The 25,084-nt window shown below is 48.1% G+C and overlaps 1 protein-coding gene across 1 annotated transcript in view; it reads left to right on the forward strand.

Moving 5' to 3' along the window:
* rsf1a (remodeling and spacing factor 1a) overlaps nucleotides 1-25,084 on the forward strand; it is a 37,690-nt gene that overhangs the window by 2,157 nt on the left and 10,449 nt on the right. Inside the window, exons 4-11 of the mRNA XM_079560282.1 lie at nucleotides 3,224-3,429; nucleotides 8,382-8,476; nucleotides 8,543-8,620; nucleotides 12,500-13,223; nucleotides 13,637-13,736; nucleotides 15,337-15,492; nucleotides 21,647-21,751; nucleotides 22,747-22,826. Coding sequence (XP_079416408.1) covers nucleotides 3,224-3,429; nucleotides 8,382-8,476; nucleotides 8,543-8,620; nucleotides 12,500-13,223; nucleotides 13,637-13,736; nucleotides 15,337-15,492; nucleotides 21,647-21,751; nucleotides 22,747-22,826 — 1,544 coding nt within the window. The remainder of the gene's footprint in view (nucleotides 1-3,223; nucleotides 3,430-8,381; nucleotides 8,477-8,542; nucleotides 8,621-12,499; nucleotides 13,224-13,636; nucleotides 13,737-15,336; nucleotides 15,493-21,646; nucleotides 21,752-22,746; nucleotides 22,827-25,084) is intronic.

Here is a 25,084-nt window from a genome sequence, read left to right on the forward strand (position 1 = left end):
GCTGGTTCCATAGATCTGCTCCACACCCTGAGATAAACTTTTGCGTTCCTGTGGTTCGGACGTGTTGCTTCGTGAAATTATTTGAACGTCTGGTATTTGACTTCTTTGTTACAAAACATACGTTGGATAATTGTTGGAAGCGTATGGTGTCTTGCTTTGAACATTGAAGTGGTTTAAATGTTATTGAATCTTGTAGTTTTGAGGTTTTAGATTTCAGGAACAGTGAGTTTGAGTGGTTTCTATATGTCGTACATTATGTACAATGCAAATAACTCTTTTCTGCAGTAGTAGGTCGGTTTGATAAGTATTACCCAGACTTCAAGGCAGTAGGTGATGTATGGCAATACCAAGGAGCAACAGACTTTGTAAAGAGCTTTGTCATTTAAAAAGACTAATAAGTTTAACCTCTATGTTCATTTTTCTATTTGTAAATATCATTACTTTATTTATTTTTTAGATTTAGTGATCGTTTGTTTTGGTTGAGCCAATGTTTTATTTGACTAATTTCAGAAGTTACTTCGACTATTAATTGCTGCAACTCCTTCCCACTGCAAAGAATGGCAGTGTCATCAGCAAATAGTTTAAGCTTTTCAGTAACATTACACAGGTCATTAATATACAGTAAAAATAGCAAGGAGCCCAGCACTGACCCCTGCGGAACACCAGAGGTAACGCTTTTTAATGATGACTGATACTCAACCAATGAACAAGCTGCTGTCTGTTCATGATATCAGATTTGACCCCGAATAGAGGACTTCCTTAAATGCCTGTTTTCTCCAGTTTTTTCATCAGTAAATTGTGATCTATTGTGTCGAAGGCTTTTTTCTAGATTGATAAAAATTGAAATGGCACATGTTTGTTTTTCAATACTATTACATACTTATTCAATTAAATCAATCAAAGCAAGTGCAGAAACCATACTGACTGTTACTTAGAAAATAACATTTCTCGCTAAAATTGTTCAGATGATCCGTGAACAAAAACTAAATTTTGGAAAATTTATTCAATAAAGAAATCAGTATATCATTAACAAATTGTTGTCCGTCACCGTTTTTAAATACTGGTATAATTTCAGCAGTTTTCATTCTCTCTGGGAATGTTCCTGTTTAAAAGGATAAATGACACGTGTGTGTAGAAACAGGGTCTGTAGGACGATGGTTGGATTTTTGGTCCCGATTCTTAAAGACTGTTACAGATTATGGGAAATATGTACAAATTCTTTAGCAAAAAGGCGCATTGTATTAACATATCCAGTCATGCAAAGAGCCGCACTCTGATTGGCCAAGAGCCGCATGTTTGCCACTCCTGCTGTAGCCCATTCCCATGCAGAGTTATGCATTTTTAAAGAAATAACCAGAATGCTCATTCCAGCCACTGGGGGCAGCAGAGAGCACTGACATAAGAGTGAAAACAACAAACAACACATTATAGCCATGTGGTAAAATAATCATTGTGCCCCAGGGCTGCTGTGGCTACAATAGCAGCTGAGTGTGGAGTGAATGAATAATGATGACAGTGATGCATTTTGAGAAACTTGTGACTTGTAAAGCGCAATGCAAGTGTAATCACTTATTACAATTTATCAGGTTACAGGCTTTTATTTTAAAATCACAGCTCGTTATTCATTTATTTCAAACATGTTTTCTCAGCAGAATTCTCCAGTTTAGGTTGTGGCCCGCCACCCGCTGTGAGGGCTGAATTTCAGCCCTTGACCCAAAATGAGTTTGACCCTTCTGTTTTAGGATGTAAAAGGTAGAACCGTTGCGATAGTTAATACGTCTATAATGTATGCTTTAAAGGAATAGGCCACCGTTTTTACATACTGAGATATGTTCTTACCTTAGCTTTGACGAGTTCTTTAGGACCTGTCTGATCTTCACCCGTGCCTTCAATCACGTAAACACAGCGCAGACGGCGTTAGCATTTAGCCTCTCCCTCTCTCCTCTATAGCTCCAAAACAGGTCAAGATAGAAGCTACCAAGCTCTTCCACGTTTTCCCTATTTAAATATGGTTACGTGAAGTGTTACACTACAAAGTATAACTAATGGAATGGTCGTAATAATACCAGGAGTAGTTTGAAATCCACGCAGTAATCTGTGCGGATGCCAAATTACTCCTGGTATTATTACGCCTTACATTATAGTTCCCCCTTTTATCCGCATTGTTTAATTGTGTGTAATTATACTTTGTAGTGGAACACTTCACGTAACCATATTTAAAGAGGGAAAACGTGGAAGAGCTTGGTAGCTTCTATCTTGACCTGTTTTGGAGCTATAGAGGAGAGAGGGAGAGGCTAAATGCTAACGCCGTCTGCGCTGTGTTTACGTGACTGAAGGCACGGGGGAAGATCAGACAGGTCCTAAAGAACTCGTCAAAGCTCAGGTAAGAACATATCTCAGTATGTAAAAACGGTGGCCTATTCCTTTAAAGCTTCACTGTTCTCTGACAGTGATACAAGTGTGGACAGTGATAAAGGTGACATTGGAGACAAACATAGTGTGATTTGAGAAGTGAAATAAAGTTTATATGATTTATGGAAAGTGTGCAAGAATTATATAAACAAAGCAACTAATAGTTGTTCTGTGGACAGTTTCCCCCACCTGAGCTGTAGCTCTCTGCAGTTCATCCAGGGTCATCATAGGCTTCTTGGTAACAGCTGTGGTCAGTGCTGTCCTTGTGCGGTCAGTAAGTTTAGGAGGACGGCTGGGTCTTGGTAGGTTTGCAGTGATGTCAGACTCTTTCCATTCCTGGATGGTGTATTTAACTGTACTTTGAGAGACGTTCAAAGCTTTGGAAATTATTTTACTGTATAACCTAAGCCAGCTTTATTCTTCTCAATAACTTTAACCTGGACCTGTCTGGTGTGTTCTTGGACTTCATGATGCTTCTGCTCCACAATAGTCTCTTAACAGACCTCTGAGACCATCACAGAGCAGCTGTATTTGAGCTGACATTAGATAACACGCAGGTAGACTCTATTTAGTCATTACATTTGTTTTTGTTTTTAGGTCAACATGTGATCATTCAGAAATTATCAGGCAACTCCTCAAAGCAATTGGTTGCACTAAAAGAAATTCTGTCTTTACATAAAAAATTCAATTCTATATATTTATGTTTGTGGCAAAATGTCTAAAAGTTAAAGGGGTGCGGGGGACTGTAAGTGTGGACAGTGAGCTGTGCACCTTGAAGCTCAGCTTTCCGCTCTCCCCTCTGCTTTGCCAGTATCTCTGTGAGAGTCAGTTTGACGACAACCTGAAGTTCAAGCTGGCCGTGAATGAGGAGGAGCCTGCGAGGATGAGGCTGCAGCCCATTGGACGGGACCACCAGGGCCACCTGTACTGGCTGCAGCTGGACCAGGAGCACAACATCAGGCTGTACACCGAGGAGCAGGACGACCCGCACGGCGCCACCTGGAGGTGCATCGTCAGGTAACAGTTTAGCAGAGGTTATGCAGACAGCAGAGTGAAAGGAACCCTATAGACACCCCACTACAGACAAGAGCACACCCCCTATAGACAAGAGCACACCCCCTACAGACAAGAGCACACCCCCTATAGACAAGAGCACACCCCCTATAGACAAGAGCACACCCCCTATAGACAAGAGCACACCCCCTACAGACAAGAGCACACCCCCTACAGACAAGAGGTGTGTTTAAGATGCCGTTGCGGCTCGCCTGGATGATCGGCGAGAGTAGCCGGCGCAACGGGGGCGGAGAAAAAAGGTCTGAAGCCAATCCGACCGCTCCACATGCAGAGAACAGCGAGAGTGGCCTCAGATCACGCAGCATCTCGTTCAGATATCGCGTTCATTTAAAGTTTATCCTAAATAAAAGTCATTCACCTCCTGCTCTGTTTCCTTTACTCCAGAGACGTCATTCTTCATCAGAGAAAACTTTCCCATTTGTTTGTTTGTTCAAGTTTGTGATAAAACACGTCCTTTTAAATCATTAGTTTGTTCTGAAAAGCATCAAACATGAGCTCTATTTTAGGGGGCGATGCAAAACTGTAATAGTTTCAGCCATAGTGTATTTGTTCAGATCTAAAGAGGAGAGAGGAGGAGAGGGGAGGGGGCGAGGAGCACGTTTCTGATCACAGCAGACTCGTATCCAATCACCTGAGCGTGAGCCGCGGACAGGTGGGCGTTTTCCCGTCATGCACGGGGCCGAGGAGCCGCTGCAGTTGCCTCTGGAGAGATGCAGCGGCTGATCAAGTCGGCTGCTCTCGTTGGGGTCTCACGATCTTTCCATGCCCCACGTGCCCGTGACATCAGAGCCCGTCTGGAGCAAGTCGGACAGAAATCTAACCGGCATGCACCGTGCGTCTGCAGTCGGCTGTCAAAACTGCGTCCGTCTGGCTCATCTCAAACACACCTAAGAGCACACCCCCTACAGACAAGAGCACACCCCCTATAGACAAGAGCACACCCCCTATAGACAAGAGCACACCCCCTATAGACAAGAGCACACCCCCTACAGACAAGAGGTGTGTTTAAGATGCCGTTGCGGCTCGCCTGGATGATCGGCGAGAGTAGCCGGCGCAACGGGGGCGGAGAAAAAAGTCTGAAGCCCCTCCGACCCTCCACATGCAGAGAACAACGAGAGCGGCCTCAGATCACGCAGCGTCTCGTTCAGATATCGCGTTCATTTAAAGTTTATCCTAAATAAAAGTAATTCACCTCCTGCTCTGTTTCCTTTACTCCAGAAACATCATTCTTCATCAGAGAAAACTTTCCCATTTGTTTGTTTGTTCAAGTTTGTTCATGAGCTCTATTTTAGGGGCGATACATAACTTTAATAGTTTCAGTCATAGTTTATTTGTTCAGATCTAAAGAGGAGACGGGAGGGGGCGAGGAGCACGTTTGTGATCACAGCAGACTCGTATCCAATCACCTGCGCGTGAGCCGCGGACAGGTGGGCGTTTTCCCGTCATGCACGGGGCCGAGGAGCCGCTGCAGTTCCTCTGGAGAGATGCAGCGGCTCATCAAGTCGGCTGCTCTCGTTGGGGTCTCGCGATCTTTCCGTGCCCCACATGCCCGTGACATCAGAGCCCGTCTGGAGCAAGTCGGACAGAAATCTAACCGGCATGCACCGTGCGTCTGCAGTCGGCTGTCAAAACTGCGTCCGTCTGTCTCATCTCGAACACACCTAAGAGCACACCCCCTACAGACAAGAGCACACCCCCTACAGACAAGAGCACACCCCCTATAGACAAGAGCACACCCCCCTATAGACAAGAGCACACCCCCTATAGACAAGAGCACACCCCCTATAGACAAGAGCACACCCCCTATAGACAAGAGCACACCCCCTATAGACAAGAGCACACCCCCTATAGACAAGAGCACACCCCCTATAGACAAGAGCACACCCCCTATAGACAAGAGCACACCCCCTATAGACAAGAGCACACCCCCTATAGACAAGAGCACACCCCCCTATAGACAAGAGCACACCCCCTATAGACAAGAGCACACCCCCTATAGACAAGAGCACACCCCCTATAGACAAGAGCACACCCCCTATAGACAAGAGCACACCCCCTATAGACAAGAGCACACCCCCCTATAGACAAGAGCACACCCCCTATAGACAAGAGCACACCCCTATAGACAAGAGCACACCCCCTATAGACAAGAGCACACCCCCTATAGACAAGAGCACACCCCCTATAGACAAGAGCACACCCCTATAGACAAGAGCACACCCCCTATAGACAAGAGCACACCCCCTATAGACAAGAGCACACCCCTATAGACAAGAGCACACCCCCTATAGACAAGAGCACACCCCCTATAGACAAGAGCACACCCCTATAGACAAGAGCACACCCCCTATAGACAAGAGCACGCCCCCTATAGACAAGAGCACACCCCCTATAGACAAGAGCACGCCCCCTATAGACAAGAGCACACCCCCTATAGACAAGAGCACACCCCCTATAGACAAGAGCACACCCCCTATAGACAAGAGCACACCCCCTACAGACAAGAGCACACCCCCTATAGACAAGAGCACACCCCCTATAGACAAGAGCACACCCCCTATAGACAAGAGCACACCCCTATAGACAAGAGCACACCCCCTATAGACAAGAGCACACCCCTATAGACAAGAGCACACCCCCTATAGACAAGAGCACGCCCCCTATAGACAAGAGCACACCCCCTATAGACAAGAGCACGCCCCCTATAGACAAGAGCACACCCCCTATAGACAAGAGCACACCCCCTATAGACAAGAGCACACCCCCTATAGACAAGAGCACACCCCCTACAGACAAGAGCACACCCCCTATAGACAAGAGCACACCCCCTATAGACAAGAGCACACCCCCTATAGACAAGAGCACACCCCCTATAGACAAGAGCACACCCCCTACAGACAAGAGCACACCCCCTATAGACAAGAGCACACCCCCTATCGACAAGAGCACACCCCCTATAGACAAGAGCACACCCCCTATAGACAAGAGCACACCCCCATCGACAAGAGCACACCCCCTATAGACAAGAGCACACCCCCTATAGACAAGAGCACACCCCCTATAGACAAGAGCACACCCCCTTTAGACAAGAGCACACCCCCTATAGACAAGAGCACACCCCCTATAGACAAGAGCACACCCCCTATAGACAAGAGCACACCCCCTATAGACAAGAGCACACCCCCTATAGACAAGAGCACACCCCCTATAGACAAGAGCACACCCCCTATAGACAAGAGCACACCCCCTATCGACAAGAGCACGCCCCCTATAGACAAGAGCACGCCCCCTATAGACAAGAGCACGCCCCCTATCGACAAGAGCACACCCCCTATAGACAAGAGCACACCCCCTATAGACAAGAGCACACCCCCTATAGACAAGAGCACACCCCCTATAGACAAGAGCACACCCCCTATAGACAAGAGCACACCCCCTATAGACAAGAGCACACCCCCTATAGACAAGAGCACACCCCCTATAGACAAGAGCACACCCCCTATAGACAAGAGCACACCCCCTATAGACAAGAGCACACCCCCTATAGACAAGAGCACACCCCTGACTCCACAGACTGTTCTGTTTACAGACAAAACTCTGCAGGTTTTGCTCTTGGAGTGACAAACATTTGTGGCACACTGTGGGTCAGCGTCATTGAAGTGGTCCACACATGGGCCAATGGGCCAAGTGTAAAGATGTGCAACGTACCGGTGTTTCTCAACTGGTGGGTCGGGACCCAAATGTGGATTGCACATTTCACTGCAGCAGGTCACTGACATTTTAATACCAATATTTACCAAAACTCCCTCAGTTTAAGTGTATTTTAAATATATTTACAGTATATTACCAAAAGTGCACTGTCTGACCAGAGAAAGCTTTACCTGGATGTAACTAACAGGTCTGACCTGGGGCTGCTGCAGCTGGTCAGGTCCTGGTTCTAATGTAATACTATGTAGCTGTGGCGACAATAGTAGCTTACCACCACCGAGTATGGAGTGAATGAATAGTGCAATGTAAAGCGTCTTTGAGTGTCCAGAGAAGCGCTATATAAAACCAGTGCATTATCATTATTATTTTCAGTTTTTTACTCTAAGTACATTGTGTTCCATTGTATTTCACTTTATTGTGTGGTATTGTAAGATTAAGTCCTTTTCGAACAAAGCTTTACTATCATTTTTAAGCGAAGAGTTTGTGTGACATTCAAAGTTCTTCAATAATATTGTTTAGTGTATTTAATATAATTCGATCATTCTTCTTGTTTTTTAGTCCCCATATCACAATTTAGCTCCAAACTACAGTGGCAAGTACACCGTCTATACCTAAGCTGGTCACGAAATGTGGATCTTCATCAAAGCTCAAAATCCAATCCACTTGAGAATGGTTATAGAAGAATAAAATACAGGTTCTGGAATGGCCCAGTCAAAGTCCTGAGCTAAGCCTGATAGAGATGCTGTGACATGACCTTAGGAAAACCATTGACACCAGACATCTGAGGAAACTGCTGAAGAGCAACGGTTTAGTAAAGAGGATGGCCCGAGATTCATCCTGCTCGTTGTGAGCGTCTAATCTGTAACTACAGGAAACGTTATCGCTGCCAAAGGAGGGATAACCAGATATGAAATCTAACGTGTACTTATTTATTCCACACCATCTTGTGTTGTTTACATGTTATTGTAAATAAAAACATGATCAAATGTAAATGTTTGGGAGGTATTAGTTCAAGCAGACACCGTTAAGTCATCTGTGATTTTGATGAAGATCAGACCACGTTTAGTGACCAATTTAAGCAGAAATGTGAGGAATTCCAGACGGTGTACTTATTATTGTTTCCAGTTGGTGCAGATTCTGCTTATGTATGACATTGTTTGTCATGTGTCTGTTCTCTTCTCTCTCAGGTCCCGGACAGATCTGGTGGACGCCCTGAAGCTCCTGAAGGCCCAGACCTCCCCAATCCTGCCCCAACAAGAGCCCCAGCAGAGCCTCTCTTTAGGTGCGCACAGCTCGGCTGCATGAAGCTTTTGTAAGTTTGTACTGAATGTCTCTGTCTTTATCCAAGAAGAACGCAGCAGCTCAGACATGAAGCAAAGTGACGGCACGTGGCCCGTTTCCCTGAAAGAAGAGCCAGAGAAACCAGGTACGGCTGCACTGGAAATACACTTTTTCACATGATGTTCATGTTAAACGCACAATGCTGATGGAGAGGCTACGAACAGGTTTTTAATATCCTCACCTTTTTAAGGATTCTTTATCACTTCATCCAGAAACACTGATGCTCAAACAGAATTTGGTTGTTATTTATAATACAGTGACAGTAAAAAACAAGCCACGGCCTGTGACTGTGAGAGCAGGCGGCGGTCATCAAAGTGTCCAGGGCCTAAAGCCAATGATGAAACACAGCAACTAATGAGTACATTAATATTATATGGAAAAGTCAAAATGATTTTGAATAAACATGTGCGCAGCTATACAGTTCCTTTCACTAGCAAGGACACAGCCTGAATATAGTGGAATACACATTCATTAAACAAGCTGGAGGTGAAGGACGAGCGTAGAGATGATGGGCTCCAGAAGAGACAGCGAGCTCGTTCATGTCCACGTACCTCAAAGAAAGAAGAAGTGGACGCCCGGAAACTACAGGGCATTAAAAATCTTTTAAAAATCATTAAATGAGGTATACGGAAATGAACAGTGTTGGGAACGTTACTTTTAAAAAGTAATTAGTTATAGTTACTCACTACTTGTTCCAAAAAGTAACTGAGTTAGTAACTGAATTACTCTATAATAAAAGTAACTCGTTACCAGGGAAAGTAACTATTTGTGTTGCTATATGTCAAAGAATTTTGTTTTTTTGTTGTTGCTGTTTTCACAAGTCAATTGAAATGGTTAGAACAGACAGGTGTTCAAAGATGTTCAAAGATGTTCATAGTAACTGAATGAACTGAATGGGGGGTGAGTGGGGGAGGCCCCTGTGACTGAGTGGTATTGTATTTGCGCCGCTGTTTTATTAATGTAGGAATATGGCCGTATTCAAAGAGAATGGGGAGGAACAAGAGTAACATGTGCCAACGATCAGGGCAGACTTTACGCACAAGCATGATGTCTCTCCGTGAAACAATCGACAGCAAATATAAGTTTACATGCCCCAGAAGGTTAGTGGCCTTGCACTGTTCTATGGAGCGGAGAGCGGGGAGAGAGGAAGAAGAAAGGCGCTGAGAGAGAGAGGGAGAAAGACGTGTCTCCACCGCGTCCACTGCGTCTTTGGGTTAAAAATAAGTTCCAACACTACTGATCAATGATCACCAACTTGATTCTCCCCTGCGGCTGCACCGCGCTGTGGGGATGACAAGCCGCGGGTCGGGGACACAAGTAGTTTATGGAGCAGAGAGCGCGATGCAGTACTCTGCACGGACAGTCAGATGTGCGTGTTCTGCTCCGTCAGACTCCGCCCACCCTCTCCACTGCTCTCCCCATGCTGACACCGCGGCGCTTCATTCAGCCCAATTGTAACGTGCCACTTTGTTTACCCAGTAACGATAACGGCGTTGTAACGACGAGGAGAGTAATGAATTAGATTACTCCGTTACTGAAAAAATAACGCCGTTACCTAACGCCGTTCTTTTAAACGGCGTTATTCCAAACACTGGAAATGAAGGCCTTGAAAGTAGTTAAAAACATTAAATTAGATTCAAACTGGCATTAAATCTTTCAACAGAGACAGAACTTGTTTGATTGAATGTTTATACAAATCTTACAAAATGAAATATGCCGAGACGCTTAGCACTTGTGACATTAAAATATAGTATTTAGTCATTCAAATGGCATTCAAATTGGGCCTTGGCCTGAAAAATGTTGGACCCGAAAAAGCTCACCCAACTGGGTTGACCAGGCACTGGGCTGTGTGATGTCCGCCTGTGGGAAAGCAGCTTTTGACGAGCGTCTGGTCTGACCAGGCATACGTTTTGGACCAACCTCTAGCCATGACCACAGCGTGCTAAACCGAGACATGATGTGAACAGACCATAGACTTAAATAATAGTCTCCTACTACAAAGCCTGTTCTTAAAAGTATAATGCCTACCCTACATAACATGGGTCATAGAAATGTTTAGAAAAAGGAAACTCTTTGGAGCCACCTGGCCACCAGGGGGTGGTATTACACCAATGTCAGCTCCCCGCCATGAGGACCAAAGAGAAGGGCTTTCCTCGTCCATTGGAACAGACTGAGCCCTAATTGGCAAACGAGAGAGAGGACGGCCCTCACTATTAACAGGTCATACAGATTTAATATTTCACATCATACCGCTGTTCTAAAAGCCTTTAGCCGCTGTTAGCACAACTCAAGCTGGTGTTAGCATTACAGATGAAACTCTGAACATTTGAATATTGTGAAAAAGTCCATTTATTTCTGTAATTCAACTTAACTGTGAAACTACTATATGATATAGACACATGGCATGCAAAGTGACATATGTCAAGTCTTTGTTATAATTTTGATGATTATGGCTTACAGCTGGTAAAGATTAGAATATTACAAGTTAAGTTAATATTTAAACAGAGAAATGTCTGTGCCTCTGAAAACTATAATTATGCATATTTACTTAGTACTTGGTTTGGGCATGGATGCTCTCAGCCTGTGGCACTGCTGAGGTGTTATGGAAGACCAGGATGCTTCAATTGTTCGGTCTCCTGTCTCTCATCTTTCTTTTGGTGGTTCAGGTCAGGTGAGTTTGCCGGCAAATCAAGCACAGTAATCTGAAATGCCAGGTCCTACTGGTAAATGAGCTCAGCATCTCCATAAAGCTGGTCTGTTGAAGGAAGCATGAAGCACTCTAAAACCTCCGGGGGGGCAGGTACACTGACTCTAGACTTTATAAAGCACAGTGGACCAACACCAGCAGAAGACACGGCCCCTCAAGTCATCGCAGACTGTGGAAACTTCACACTTCACACACCCAGCATCTTGGATTGTGTGCTTCTCCATTCTTCCTCCTGACTCTAGGACCTTGGTTTCCAAATGAGATGCAAAGTTTGCTCTCATTTGAAAAGAGAACTTTGGAGCACTGAGCAACACACCAGGTCTTTCTTTCTTTGGCCCACGTAAGACGCTTCTGACGGTGTTTGTAGTTCTGGAGAAGCTTAACCAGAGGAATCTGACATTTGAAGCCCATGTCCAGGATCTGTCTGTGTGGAGGCTCTTGATGCACTGACTCCAGCCTCAGACCACTCCTTGTGAAGGTCCCCCACACTTTTGAATGGCCTTTACAATCCTCTCCAGACTATAAGGAGTTTCAAAATGTTAAAACTAAGTATTTACATCCCCTTACATGTTCCAGCCATGTCCTAATGTGAGTGAGCCCAGACCTGTTCACCACAACTGCCTCTAAAGTCCTGCTCTGTCACTCACAAAGGTGTTAGTGTGGGTCCGAAGTGCCGTCATGCACAAGCTTAAAATAGAAGCTGCAGTTATGCATAAGACCTGAAGTGGCAGTAGTGAGCATAAAATGACTAACTTGCATCTAGTCTCTTTAACTTTCTATGAATATGCTTTGATCCAGCACTTTGAGAACATCCAACTTCTTCTCTCTGACCTTTTGAGGCTTTTGTCAGTGATGGTTTTCTGCACAACTGACAGGTCAGCAGGTCTTCCCCATGAAGGTGAATTCTACTGAACCAGACTGAGAGACCAAGTAAAGCTTCAGGGACCTTTGCAGGTGTTTTGGATTCATTAGCTGATGAAAGGAGACACTTTGAGCTACAGTATAGTCCCTTTTCACAATATTCACATTTTCTGAGATTTTGAATTTGGATCCTTGTGTAGTGGAAGCCCTTGCATGTACTGGGTAGAGTCGATTTGTGACGAGGCGTGACCGAGGCGTGAGGGTTACAAGCGTGTTCTGTGGAACCGCGGCCTTTGGTGCCCTAAGCAGAAATGTTTGATGGTGACCTCGGGACTCCTGGATACAGAATCACATATTACTGTTAAAAAAGATGTAATGGTCTGGTTTGTTGTGCAGAGGTCCAGCAGGGTGGCCCTAAGGTGGAGGAGGCAGTGGAAAGAAGTGACGACAAACCTTTGGATAACCACGTCCGCACCATCACCGCCGTGAGAGAGGAGAGCAGGCCGCCCCTCCAAAATGCTGTATCTGTCCTCAGGGCTCCGGCGGGCAGCGTGAGGAGCAGCCAACAGGCCACCATTCCACTGAAGAAGAGGGAGCTCAAACTATCCCAGGATTACCACAGCAACCATCGGATCAACAGCAGCATCATTGTCCTCAATCCCTCTGTCATCCACACGCCTGGACCCGAGCTGACCAATGGAATACCTCCACCTCTTCTGCCCAACAGGAGCGGCCTGGACCGGGTCCCAGGGCCCGCTTTTGGCCACGTCGGGGTCATTCGCCATCTCCGGGAGTGTAGCCAGTCGCTGCAGCCCAGTCCTCAGTGTCCTCATGAGCAGAGGCCAGCGAGGAGGGAGACCGTGCTGGTTCACCAGACAGAAGCCCGGGCTGCAGCTTCAACATGTTCTTCTGTACCAAACCTCAGGACCTTGGGCGCGTTAAAAGAAGAAGAGGCTTCGTCGGAGTTGCAGAGAGAAGGCATCCGTCTGAAGATCAAGATCCCACCTCAGCGCCGGGACAAGCTTCGAGGCCGAAGCGCCAAACCCCAGCAGCAGGAGGAGGAAGAGGAGGAGGAGGCAGGGGACGAGCCGCGCCTCAGGAGGTCTGCCAGGATCTGCAGGTGAGTCGATCCCACTCGCTCTTCTCATTGTTAACCATGTTATAACATTGTTCCATGGTCAAAAACAGACCTTATTTGCTTCATTCATGGTTTCAATCATTCTGTTTGTCTCGGTTGTTTCTTCCTCTACAATAGAACCCACTCCGATTTGTGCTTCTTGGATTTTGTTACCATTGATTGTTTTCATGTTCTTGTTGAAAATAGTGGCTTGTATGTTCTTTTTTCCCTCATTAATTCCCTCTGTAGAGGGCGCTCATAGCAACATCTCAGACTCCTCCAGTGTCTTATCCACACTTAGACATTGCAGTAGTTCTAAAGTGTCCAGGTTTGTTTCTAAGCCGCAGTGTTACAGGACATGTTGACACGCTGGGCCTCATCACGGAGGATTTGAGCTGTTATTGGTTTGTCTGCAGGCCCAGCTCAAAGGCAGCCGAGAGCCAGAGGAAGAGAGTGGGGAGGAGTAAAGGCCCGCTTCGTCTCCCAGTGAGGGCCGTGCAGACCAGGAAGAGAAGGGTAAGCAGCATCTCACATGGAGGCCTCATCAGACGGGCCAGGAGCGTTTAAGACTCACATATCACGGTTTGTTTCTGGTGTAATTAGTGCGTCGCCTGCACTCTGCAGAAGTTCTTCCTTTTGTGTGGTTTAAGAACAAACCACGTTTTGTGTTTTTTGCCTTTCAGAACTAAAGCTAATGACGAAACAGTTGAGCTAAAGTTCATGGCAGCAGCAGAACAGCTGTTGCTGTGGATATGCACAACTTGGAGAAATAAATGCTGCTTATCCGTCTGGCCCAATTTGCGAAAAATAGTTCATAAAAGTATATGAGTACGTGTGGACAGGATCCCGCCTGTACGGGGCCCGCCAAGGGACATCACGAGAAAATTCAGCACGCTGTTATTTCACAATACTTTGCGATAAAAAGGCGATAATTATTTAGAATAACACAAAACATTCTTAAGTCTGATGAAGGTCAGTGTGACCGAAACGTTGCAGCAATAAAAGCCTGAAAAAGAGTGAGACAACGTGCGAGAGCTTTTCTTTATTTTTCAAGTTAAGTATCTTAGTATTTATCTTATCTGATGGCGCAGACTGGTTGCCTCGCTTCCATCAGTCTTCCCCAGGGCAGCTGTGGCTACAATAGCAGCTTACCACCACCAAGTGTGGCGTGAATGAATAATGACGACAGTGTTTTCGACTTTTGTTTATAAATTCGGAACCATAAGAGAAAGAGACTTACCATTTTTTGTTTTGGAATCTACTGATTTTTGTCCCTCAAACAAGCTCCCTCTGAAGTACCTACTAAACACAAATATACAGCGCCCCCTGCTGACACGTTTAGAAGCTTCATACACGGGATTATAGACCAGACATTTTTTTAAAATATTTGCCAAAAACATCAGTGGTGCATATCGGCAACAGCCAATCAAAATCCCCCAAAGATCAGCATCGGCCTCAGGAAAACCCCGCCCACCTTTATTAGATATATTTGTATGATTGAAACATTTAGTATAAAAATAAATGTTTAACTAAAGGCAATTTGGCCAACCCCCTTCATATGGGTATCAGACCCTGTGGAGACTGGGCAGAAGGTCCTCCTTTTCTCCACTCCAAAAACCTCTCCCTGGCTGTAGCAGGAGTAGGAAACAAAACAAAATCAGTGTGTTTCAAACCGGTCAAGTGCACGTGTTGACTGGTTTGAAATGATCAGTAAACAATAAATACTAAACGTCAAGGAAATAACAATACAATCATTACTGAAACAGGGTGGAATTTTCATCTACATGCACATTTCTTTTTTTCACACTGATTGTTTCTGTCCCATGTTGTTTTGGCAACAAAATGTAGTCCATAACAGTGGTTCTCAACTGGTGTGCTGTAAGGACCCACCATAATCGTAGAATGTCAAGCCGTGACCCAAATTTTGAGTTGAATTTCTGATAAATCGAGAAAGATACCGTATATTTTCTACATATTATTGCACTAAATGAGCCAATCGAAATGGTTTTGCTCCCGACTTACCAGTTAAGAACCAGTGGCGGAGCTGTGAACACTCATTTGTATTCCTGATCTTAATCTTGTTGAGTGGATTTGAATGTCTTTCGTGTGTTTGCAGGGCTGTCCTAAGTGGACCCCTGTGCGCTCCAAGAGGCCCAAAGTGAAGCAGGAGCCGGAGGACCTCGAGGAGCACATGGAGCAGCCGGAGGGAGAGAGAGAGCTCAGTCCAGCAGACGCCTGCACCCAGTGTGGACTGGCCACTCACCCAGAGCTGGTACCATGATCTCACCTTCAAAGATTAAGAGTCATAAGTGTTTTGTTAATCACAGGCTGTTGGTTAGATTTGGCTGTAGCTGTGGGTCTGAGCCTAAATGAAAACTTAAAATTAAAATAATAGTGAACTAGAGCCACTGCCTTTTTCCTCCTCATTGTGACTCTCAGCTTGTGTCCAGTGGGTCAACACCAGCTGGCGCTGACGTGCACGTGGGAGTGCGCACAGGTGTGCACGTACACGCCGCCGTGTGTGTAAAAATAGACTCCACCCGAAACTCTTCAGTTCTACTTCAACTGGGTGCTTGCCCTTGGGCTGTGCTATTGCATATCTCTTTGGAGGCGCCAGCTCCCGCCCTGAGAGGATCAAAGAACTGACCGCTCCAATTACACCTGGGGGTCCACTCGCCCCGTGCCCTATAAAAGGGGGACTCTCCCTTCAATCGTCTCCTTTTGAGTTCCTACTCTGAGTTCTGGATCTCTTGAACAAGAAGAATTCTACCATGATTCACCGCACTCCAATGCTTGATACCCCGTCGCCCTCCGGTATCAAGCTATGGGTGTGCGGTTCCTGCGCGGCGCCGCTCCTCGCATGGGACCAGCATGTTAGCTGCTTCCTGTACCTGGGCCGGCGCAACTCCGTGGAAGATTGTGACGCTTGCCTTGTGCTTCCTCGGGAGGAGCGCGAGCGTCGTTGCGGCATTTTGGCTCCCACCTCTCCAGAGCTCTCCGAGCAGGACTTGGATGCTTCAAGTGATGATTCCCCGGCTCCAGCCTCCCTGGTGCGGGAACGGAGCCCGCCTCCTCCATCCGTCCCGAGAAGGGACTGGGCAGCTGGCGATGAGAATGAAGAGCAACGCTTATTTGATGAGGATGCTCTCTCAATCTTCGAGGAGGTGCAGCCGCCTGAGCGCTATTCCATGGATCGTCTCCCGGGCCTCGTCGCTTCTGCTGCGGCCCATATGGAGCTGAAGATTCCTCCTCAGCCTCCAGCCCCAGCGTCAGGCCTGTTCCACGACCTGTTTGACCTGGGGTGGCAGCCCCTCGTGTGGATTCCCTCCTCCACTACGCTAAGCGTGACTGGGACAATCCCTATGCTCGTGCCCCGGCTCGTGCGTACGTACTGTACACCACTGTGGAAGGATGGGGCCAGCCAAGGAGCGCTCCCGCAATCGAGGACGGGATTAGAATGTTTCTGCTCCCGTCCTCTTCTCTCTAGCCCGGTGATAGAGTGGACCTTCCCTCAGAATGGTATAGGTCCACCGCAAACAATATGGCCTTGCTCACCGCCTTGCTGGATAAACTCATCTGTGGCCGTGACCAGCTGTCTCATGCAGAGATTGTGGAAGCTGAAACCACCATTTCGACTTTGGCCGTATGTCCCAGGCCCTTACTGTCAACGGTGGATGGAACATGTGTCGACCCGCGTCATCTTTGGCTGGGTTTGTCCACGCTGAAGGTGGCTGACACACAAGGGAAGTGGTTTCTCTGCTACAGCGCGGTGCCATAGCGCAGGTGGAACCACTCAGTGAGGATGTTTTTTTTCTTCCTTATTCCTAAAAAGAGCAGCGGTGTGCGGCCTATCCTGGACCTGCAGGTTCTCAACCACTACATTGTGAAGAGGTCTTTCCACATGCTCACGGTGCAACACCTACTGCAATGCGTCAGGCCTGGAGATTGGATGAGTACATACTTCCACATCCCCATTGCCCCTGCGCACAGGAAGCTTCTCCTGTTTGCAGTGAGGGACAAATGCTAGGAGTATTGCCGCCTCCCATTTGGCCACTCCCCAGCCCCACGCACCAGTGTGTGGAGGCAGCATTGGAACCACTTCGCCGTTGGGGTCTCAGACTTACATCGACGATTACCCCGACGTGGTACCACCCGGTACCACAACAGGGCTTATTCTGACCTCCTCCGCGACCTCCTTCACACCACCCGGACACTGACCTCTCCTCACTCACACCACCCAGCACGGCGGGCGAAATCCTAGGGGTTTTTGTGGCAGCCATCGTTACCGGGCATGTGGGGTTTGTAGTCCACACTGCTCGCAGTCACCCCTTGGTGAAGAGTTTCCTACAGGGTGTTCATAGGCCTAGACCGCCCATATGCTGTTCCTTTCCAACCTGGGACCTTCAGACTGTACCGGAGGGCCTGTACTGGAAGACGGCGATCCTTTTCGCTCTGATGTCGGCCAAGAGGGTGGGGTGTCTCAGTGCACTCTTCCTGCATGTCACTCCCTGAGGGTGATGAACTGATGGAACTATGGCCCAACCCGGCTTTTCAGCCGAAGGTCATTACGTCCACTTTCAGATCCAGGGTGATCAGAATCAGGCCCTTCTTTCCCCCTCCGCATGCGTCGTTGGATGATGAGCGGCGACACCACCTTTGTCCAATCAGGGCGGTACGCCATTATCCTGAGCGGACTGCCAGCTTCAGACACTCCGATCAGTTGTTTGTGGGCTTTGGGGTCAGAAACAAGGGTGCCCCACTGTCCTCCCAAAGGACATTCGGCTTTCATGTAAAGGCCAGGACAAGACTGGTTTGACAGGTGTTATTGGGATAATGGATCGGAGTTGGATCTTTTGCCTATGTTTGATCACTTTTGAAATAGTTCATTTGAACTTTATTTTCATCAGAAATGACAAACATTAGAATGAAATGAGCAAGTTATCACGATATTTGTGAAAACATATGCAACTTGCTTGTGTATTTAAGTTGTTGTCTTCATTGGTTCGCATATACATACACACTCGTGAACGCTCATACCCGTGCACGTATGTGCACAGGTACGGAGGCCTTTTAAACGGGAAACACGAATGATCCTGCTGTATCAACTCTGTGCTTTAATTGACTCATGCCTGGACATAAGTCTGACCAACTGGGTTTAGGTCGCAAGCTGGGGTCACATGACCTTCAGACACAATGCCGTCTTTACACAGTGTGCACCGCGGCTCCACTGCGCGCTCCCTCCTCAGACACCACGGACACTGACCTCTCCTCACTCACACCACCCGGACACTGACCTCTCCTCACTCACACCACCCGGACACTGACCTCTCCTCACTCACACCACCCGGACACTGACCTCTCCTCACTCACACCACCCGGACACTGACCTCTCCTCACTCACTCCACCCGGACACTGACCTCTCCTCACTCACACCACCCGGACACTGACCTCTCCTCACTCACACCACCCGGACACTGACCTCTCCTCACTCCACCCGGACACTGACCTCTCCTCACCCACACCACCCGGACTCTGACCTCTCCTCACTCCACCCGGACACTGACCTCTCCTCACTCACACCACCAGGACACTGACCTCTCCTCACTCCACCAGGACACTGACCTCTCCTCTCTCACACCACCCGGACACTGACCTCTCCTCACTCCACCCGGACACTGACCTCTCCTCACTCACACCACCCGGACACTGACCTCTCCTCACTCACACCACCAGGACACTGACCTCTCCTCACTCCACCCGGACACTGACCTCTCATTCACACCACCCGGACACTGACCTCTCCTCACTCACACCACCCGGACACTGACCTCTCCTCACTCACACCACCCAGACACTGACCTCTCCTCACTCACACCACCCAGACACTGACCTCTCCTCACTCACTCCACCCGGACACTGACCTCTCCTCACTCCACCCGGACACTGACCTCTCCTCACCCACACCACCCGGACTCTGACCTCTCCTCACTCCACCCGGACACTGACCTCTCCTCACTCACACCACCCGGACACTGACCTCTCCTCACTCACACCACCAGGACACTGACCTCTCCTCACTCCACCCGGACACTGACCTCTCCTCACTCACACCACCAGGACACTGACCTCTCCTCACTCACACCACCCGGACACTGACCTCTCCTCACTCACACCACCAGGACTCTGACCTCTCCTCACTCACACCACCCGGACACTGACCTCTCCTCACTCACACCACCAGGACACTGACCTCTCCTCACTCACACCACCCGGACACTGACCTCTCCTCACTCACACCACCCGGACACTGACCTCTCCTCACTCACACCATCCGGACACTGACCTCTCCTCACTCACACCACCCGGACACTGACCTCTCCTCACTCACACCACTCGGACACTCACCACTCGGACACTGACCTCTCCTCACTCACACCACTCGGACACTCACCACTCGGACACTGACCTCTCCTCACTCACACCACTCGGACACTCACCACTCGGACACTGACCTCTCCTCACTCACACCACTCGGACACTCACCACCAGGACTCTGACCTCTCCTCACTCACACCACCCGGACACTGACCTCTCCTCACTCACACCACCAGGACACTGACCTCTCCTCACTCACACCACCCGGACACTGACCTCTCCTCACTCACACCACCCGGACACTGACCTCTCCTCACTCACACCATCCGGACACTGACCTCTCCTCACTCACACCACCCGGACACTGACCTCTCCTCACTCACACCACTCGGACACTCACCACTCGGACACTGACCTCTCCTCACTCACACCACTCGGACACTCACCACTCGGACACTGACCTCTCCTCACTCACACCACTCGGACACTCACCACTCGGACACTGACCTCTCCTCACTCACACCACTCGGACACTCACCACCCGGACACTGACCTCTCCTCACTCACACCACCCGGACACTGACCTCTCCTCACTCACACCACCCGGACACTGACCTCTCCTCACTCACTCCACCCGGACACTGACCTCTCCTCACTCACACCACCCGGACACTGACCTCTCCTCACTCACACCACCCGGACACTGACCTCTCCTCACTCACACCACCCGGACACTGACCTCTCCTCACTCACACCACCCGGACAGAACCACTGCTTCATCCTTCACAGAACCCGAGCTGACGTGCAGCGTGTGCAGTGGTTTGGATGAATGAAATTCCCCACAGTTTATTGTGTGGTTTAGGGAAATCTCATTTTTCAGTCACTTTCATGGTCAAATGGAGGCGGAAAGAAGGCATGCCGTGATGTCCGCAGCTCCTCAGCGAAGGAAAGATTGCGGTCAGGTGTGCGTACCGGCGCATACGCAGGGTTTTATAAATCGGAAAAAAAAATTGCATAGAGAATTTTGTGCTACTTTCCTTACTTTCGGAATGTAATTGTTCTTGTGTGTTTGGCGGTGGGAGAGGGGGTAATGATGTCCAGGGTGATGGCCAGATGATCAGAGATTGTGAGGTCGGTCAGTGACAGGTTATGTATGGTGAGGGAGGGTGTGGAACAGACCAGGTCCAGGATGTGTCCATGATTGTGAGAAGTGACGTGCTGGGTGAGGTTGAGGCAGTTTAAAAAGTCCAAAAAGTCAAATGTGAATTTAGCTGTAGGGGAGTCAATATGGATGTTGACGTCACCAAGGAGGAGAACGGACAGAGAAATGGAGGACAGCTGAGTTACAATATCTGTGAAATCCGAACGAATGATGGGCAGGTTTTGGGAGGGCAGTAGATGACTGCAGCAGTGAGTGATTGGGAACCGGGAAGTCTGAAGGCCAAGTGTTCAAATGAAGATACAGCTGGGATGGAGATGGGGCAGAGGGTGGATGACTGCGATGCCACCTCCTCGCCGGTCCAGACGGGGGTTGTCGATGTATGAGTATCCAGGTGGGGTGGTCTGATTTAATGCAATATAGTCCATTGGCTTGTGCCAGGTTTCAGTGAGACAGAGTTGCAGAGTTGTGATGTTGCAAGGACGTGTATGGAAGCGCCATGGTCGCCACGAACAGTAGCCACATTGCTGACAGGCTGCTCTAGAGTACAGGCCGGCCAGTAACCGGGTCGTATTCCGCTACTCGAGCAGAACACAGCGAGGTTGGGCCGTAGGCAGCCCCGGGAGCTAGCTTGATGGTGGTCACAGCACAGTCACACCGTGACAGGCGGCATATGCGGCATATCCAGGCAAAGACACAGTCCAGATCTTCACGCAGGCTCAGATACCACCAAACAAAGCAAAGCGCGCCAGCGTCTTCTCACTTCCGGTTATGACACAGGCATATTCCAAGAGGACATTGTGAAAGAGTGGTTCAGGGAGAGAACCGGGAGGGAGCACAGTTCACTTCATGACTCCCCTGTTTTAAATGTGAGGTGTGTCCTCTCCTCAGATCCTCCTGTGTGACCTGTGTGACCGGGGCTACCACACGGCCTGCCTGCGCCCCCCACTGATGCTGGTGCCCGACGGAGACTGGTTCTGCCCTCCCTGTCAGCACGTGAGTTCAGATCCTGCCTACATCCACTTTTACTGCATTTAACTGTACCAAGTTAAACCAAAGCCATACACAATTACACATGTACATTATTTAGAGGCAATATTGATCTAAAACCAATCTAAAAGTCATTTATTTCCAGTTCAAAGCCAACAGAATTGATTTAAACCTGCCCGTAAAGGTGCATTATGCAACTTTTTATGTGGAAAGAAAAGTTGATAATTGTGTGAATTTGACCTTGTAGTGACCCAATGGCTGTTTAACTGTTCACCATGGCAACTATACTTTCGATCACAGTGAACGACCAGGGTCAATTGTTTTATAGGTTTTCTGGTGAGAGGGTCCGTCAGCAGTGACAATTGGTCTTGAAGCGTTGTAGACACCACTGTGATGGAAGGTAAAGGCTCCATGCTGAACAGTCACATAGCCATTGGGTCACTACAAGGTCAACTTCACATTTTTTTGTGGAAAAAAAAGTTGAATAATGCACCTTTGAGCATACATCACTGGAGACATCACCAAAACACAGCGTCAAAATGTCTCCCAGAAAACCACAGAGACGAAAAACAAATATACCACTTCAACAGTCAACGTGAATGGAAAACATGAACACAACGCGACCTGAGGAGAGTTTTGTAGCGATGGTGAAGAGTTAGATTAAACATCTGAGACGATGAGCTGCTGTGTAACGAGGGCTGTGGCTATGGGTCCATATGGATGTGCCGAATTATTATGCGGCTTTTGTCAGTCAAAGTGGGCAAGAAAAGAGATCTGATAGACCCGAGGACAAAGCTGGTTGCAACTTTCCCGAAAGCACCCGGTGTTCAGTCCAAACCATTGTCAACAGATGGCAGACTAAAGTCGTCAACGGATCAACACTCTCCATAACATCAACAGTGACGGGGGGGGGGGGGGGGTGGGGGGGTGTATGTGTCAGAAGCTATGATGAGATCCTTCTTTTCCTTCTCCAGAGTGAGATGTTAGTGTTGTTCCCTCAGAAGCAGCTGTGTGAGCGTCTGGAGGAGCAGCTGAGCTGTCTGGACAGTGCACTGAAGAGGCAGGAGCTGGCAGAGAAACGGTAAGCACGAACCTTCACTGTGGACTTCACTCTGTTCTTCACTCTGTTCTTCACTCTGTTCTTCACTCTGTTCTTCACTCTGGGCTTCACTCTGACCTTCACTCTGGCCTTCACTCTGACCTTCACTCTGTTCTTCACTCTGGGCTTCACTCTGACCTTCACTCTGTTCTTCACTCTGGGCTTCACTCTGGGCTTCACTCTGACCTTCACTCTGACCTTCACTCTGACCTTCACTCTGTTCTTCACTCTGTTCTTCACTCTGGGCTTCACTCTGTTCTTCACTCTGTTCTTCACTCTGTTCTTCACTCTGTTCTTCACTCTGGGCTTCACTCTGACCTTCACTCTGGCCTTCACTCTGACCTTCACTCTGTTCTTCACTCTGGGCTTCACTCTGACCTTCACTCTGTTCTTCACTCTGGGCTTCACTCTGGGCTTCACTCTGACCTTCACTCTGACCTTCACTCTGACCTTCACTCTGTTCTTCACTCTGTTCTTCACTCTGGGCTTCACTCTGTTCTTCACTCTGTTCTTCACTCTGTTCTTCACTCTGTGCTTCACTCTGACCTTCACTCTGTTCTTCACTCTGTTCTTCACTCTGACCTTCACTCTGACCTTCACTCTGACCTTCACTCTGTTCTTCACTCTGGGCTTCACTCTGGGCTTCACTCTGACCTTCACTCTGACCTTCACTCTGTTCTTCACTCTGTTCTTCACTCTGGGCTTCACTCTGTTCTTCACTCTGTTCTTCACTCTGTGCTTCACTCTGACCTTCACTCTGTTCTTCACTCTGTTCTTCACTCTGTTCTTCACTCTGTTCTTCACTCTGTTCTTCACTCTGACCTTCACTCTGACCTTCACTCTGACCTTCACTCTGACCTTCACTCTGTTCTTCACTCTGTCCTTCTCTCTGTCCTTCACTCTGACCTTCACTCTGTTCTTCACTCTGTCCTTCTCTCTGACTTTCTCTCTGTCCTTCTCTCTGTCCTTCTCTCTGTCCTTCACTCTGACCTTCACTCTGTTCTTCACTCTGACCTTCACTCTGACCTTCACTCTGTTCTTCACTCTGTTCTTCACTCTGGGCTTCACTCTGTTCTTCACTCTGTTCTTCACTCTGTGCTTCACTCTGACCTTCACTCTGTTCTTCACTCTGTTCTTCACTCTGTTCTTCACTCTGTTCTTCACTCTGTTCTTCACTCTGACCTTCACTCTGACCTTCACTCTGACCTTCACTCTGACCTTCACTCTGTTCTTCACTCTGACCTTCACTCTGGGCTTCACTCTGGCCTTCACTCTGTCCTTCTCTCTGACTTTCTCTCTGTCCTTCTCTCTGTCCTTCTCTCTGTCCTTCACTCTGACCTTCACTCTGTTCTTCACTCTGACCTTCACTCTGGGCTTCACTCTGGCCTTCACTCTGTCCTTCTCTCTGACTTTCTCTCTGTCCTTCTCTCTGTCCTTCTCTCTGTCCTTCACTCTGACCTTCACTCTGTTCTTCACTCTGACTTTCTCTCTGTCCTTCACTCTGACCTTCACTCTGTTCTTCACTCTGACTTTCTCTCTATCCTTCACTCTGGCCTTCACTCTGTTCTTCACTCTGACTTTCTCTCTATCCTTCACTCTGGCCTTCACTCTGTTCTTCACTCTGACTTTCTCTCTGTCCTTCACTCTGACCTTCACTCTGTTCTTCACTCTGACTTTCTCTCTATCCTTCACTCTGACCTTCACTCTGTCCTTCACTCTGACCTTCACTCTTGGCTTCACTCTTGGCTTCACTCTGTTCTTCACTCTGTTCTTCACTCTGTTCTTCACTCTGGCCTTCACTCTGACCATCACTCTGACTTTCTCTCTATCCTTCACTCTGACCTTCACTCTGACCATCACTCTGACTTTCTCTCTATCCTTCACTCTGACCTTCACTCTGACCTTCTCTCTGTCCTTCACTCTGACCTTCACTCTGACCTTCACTCTGTTCTTCACTCTGACTTTCTCTCTATCCTTCACTCTGACCTTCACTCTGACCTTCTCTCTGTCCTTCACTCTGACCTTCACTCTGTCCTTCACTCTGACCATCACTCTAACCATCACTCTGTTCTTCACTCTGACCTTCACTCTGTTCTTCACTCTGTTCTTCACTCTGTCCTTCACTCTGACCATCACTCTGACCATCACTCTGTTCTTCACTCTGTTCTTCACTCTATTCTTCACTCTGTTCTTCACTCTGTTCTTCACTCTGTCCTTCACTCTGACCTTCTCTCTATCCT

Source organism: Gobius niger (assembly GCF_951799975.1).
Source record: "Gobius niger genome assembly, chromosome: 1".
Classification (NCBI taxonomy): domain Eukaryota; kingdom Metazoa; phylum Chordata; class Actinopteri; order Gobiiformes; family Gobiidae; genus Gobius; species Gobius niger.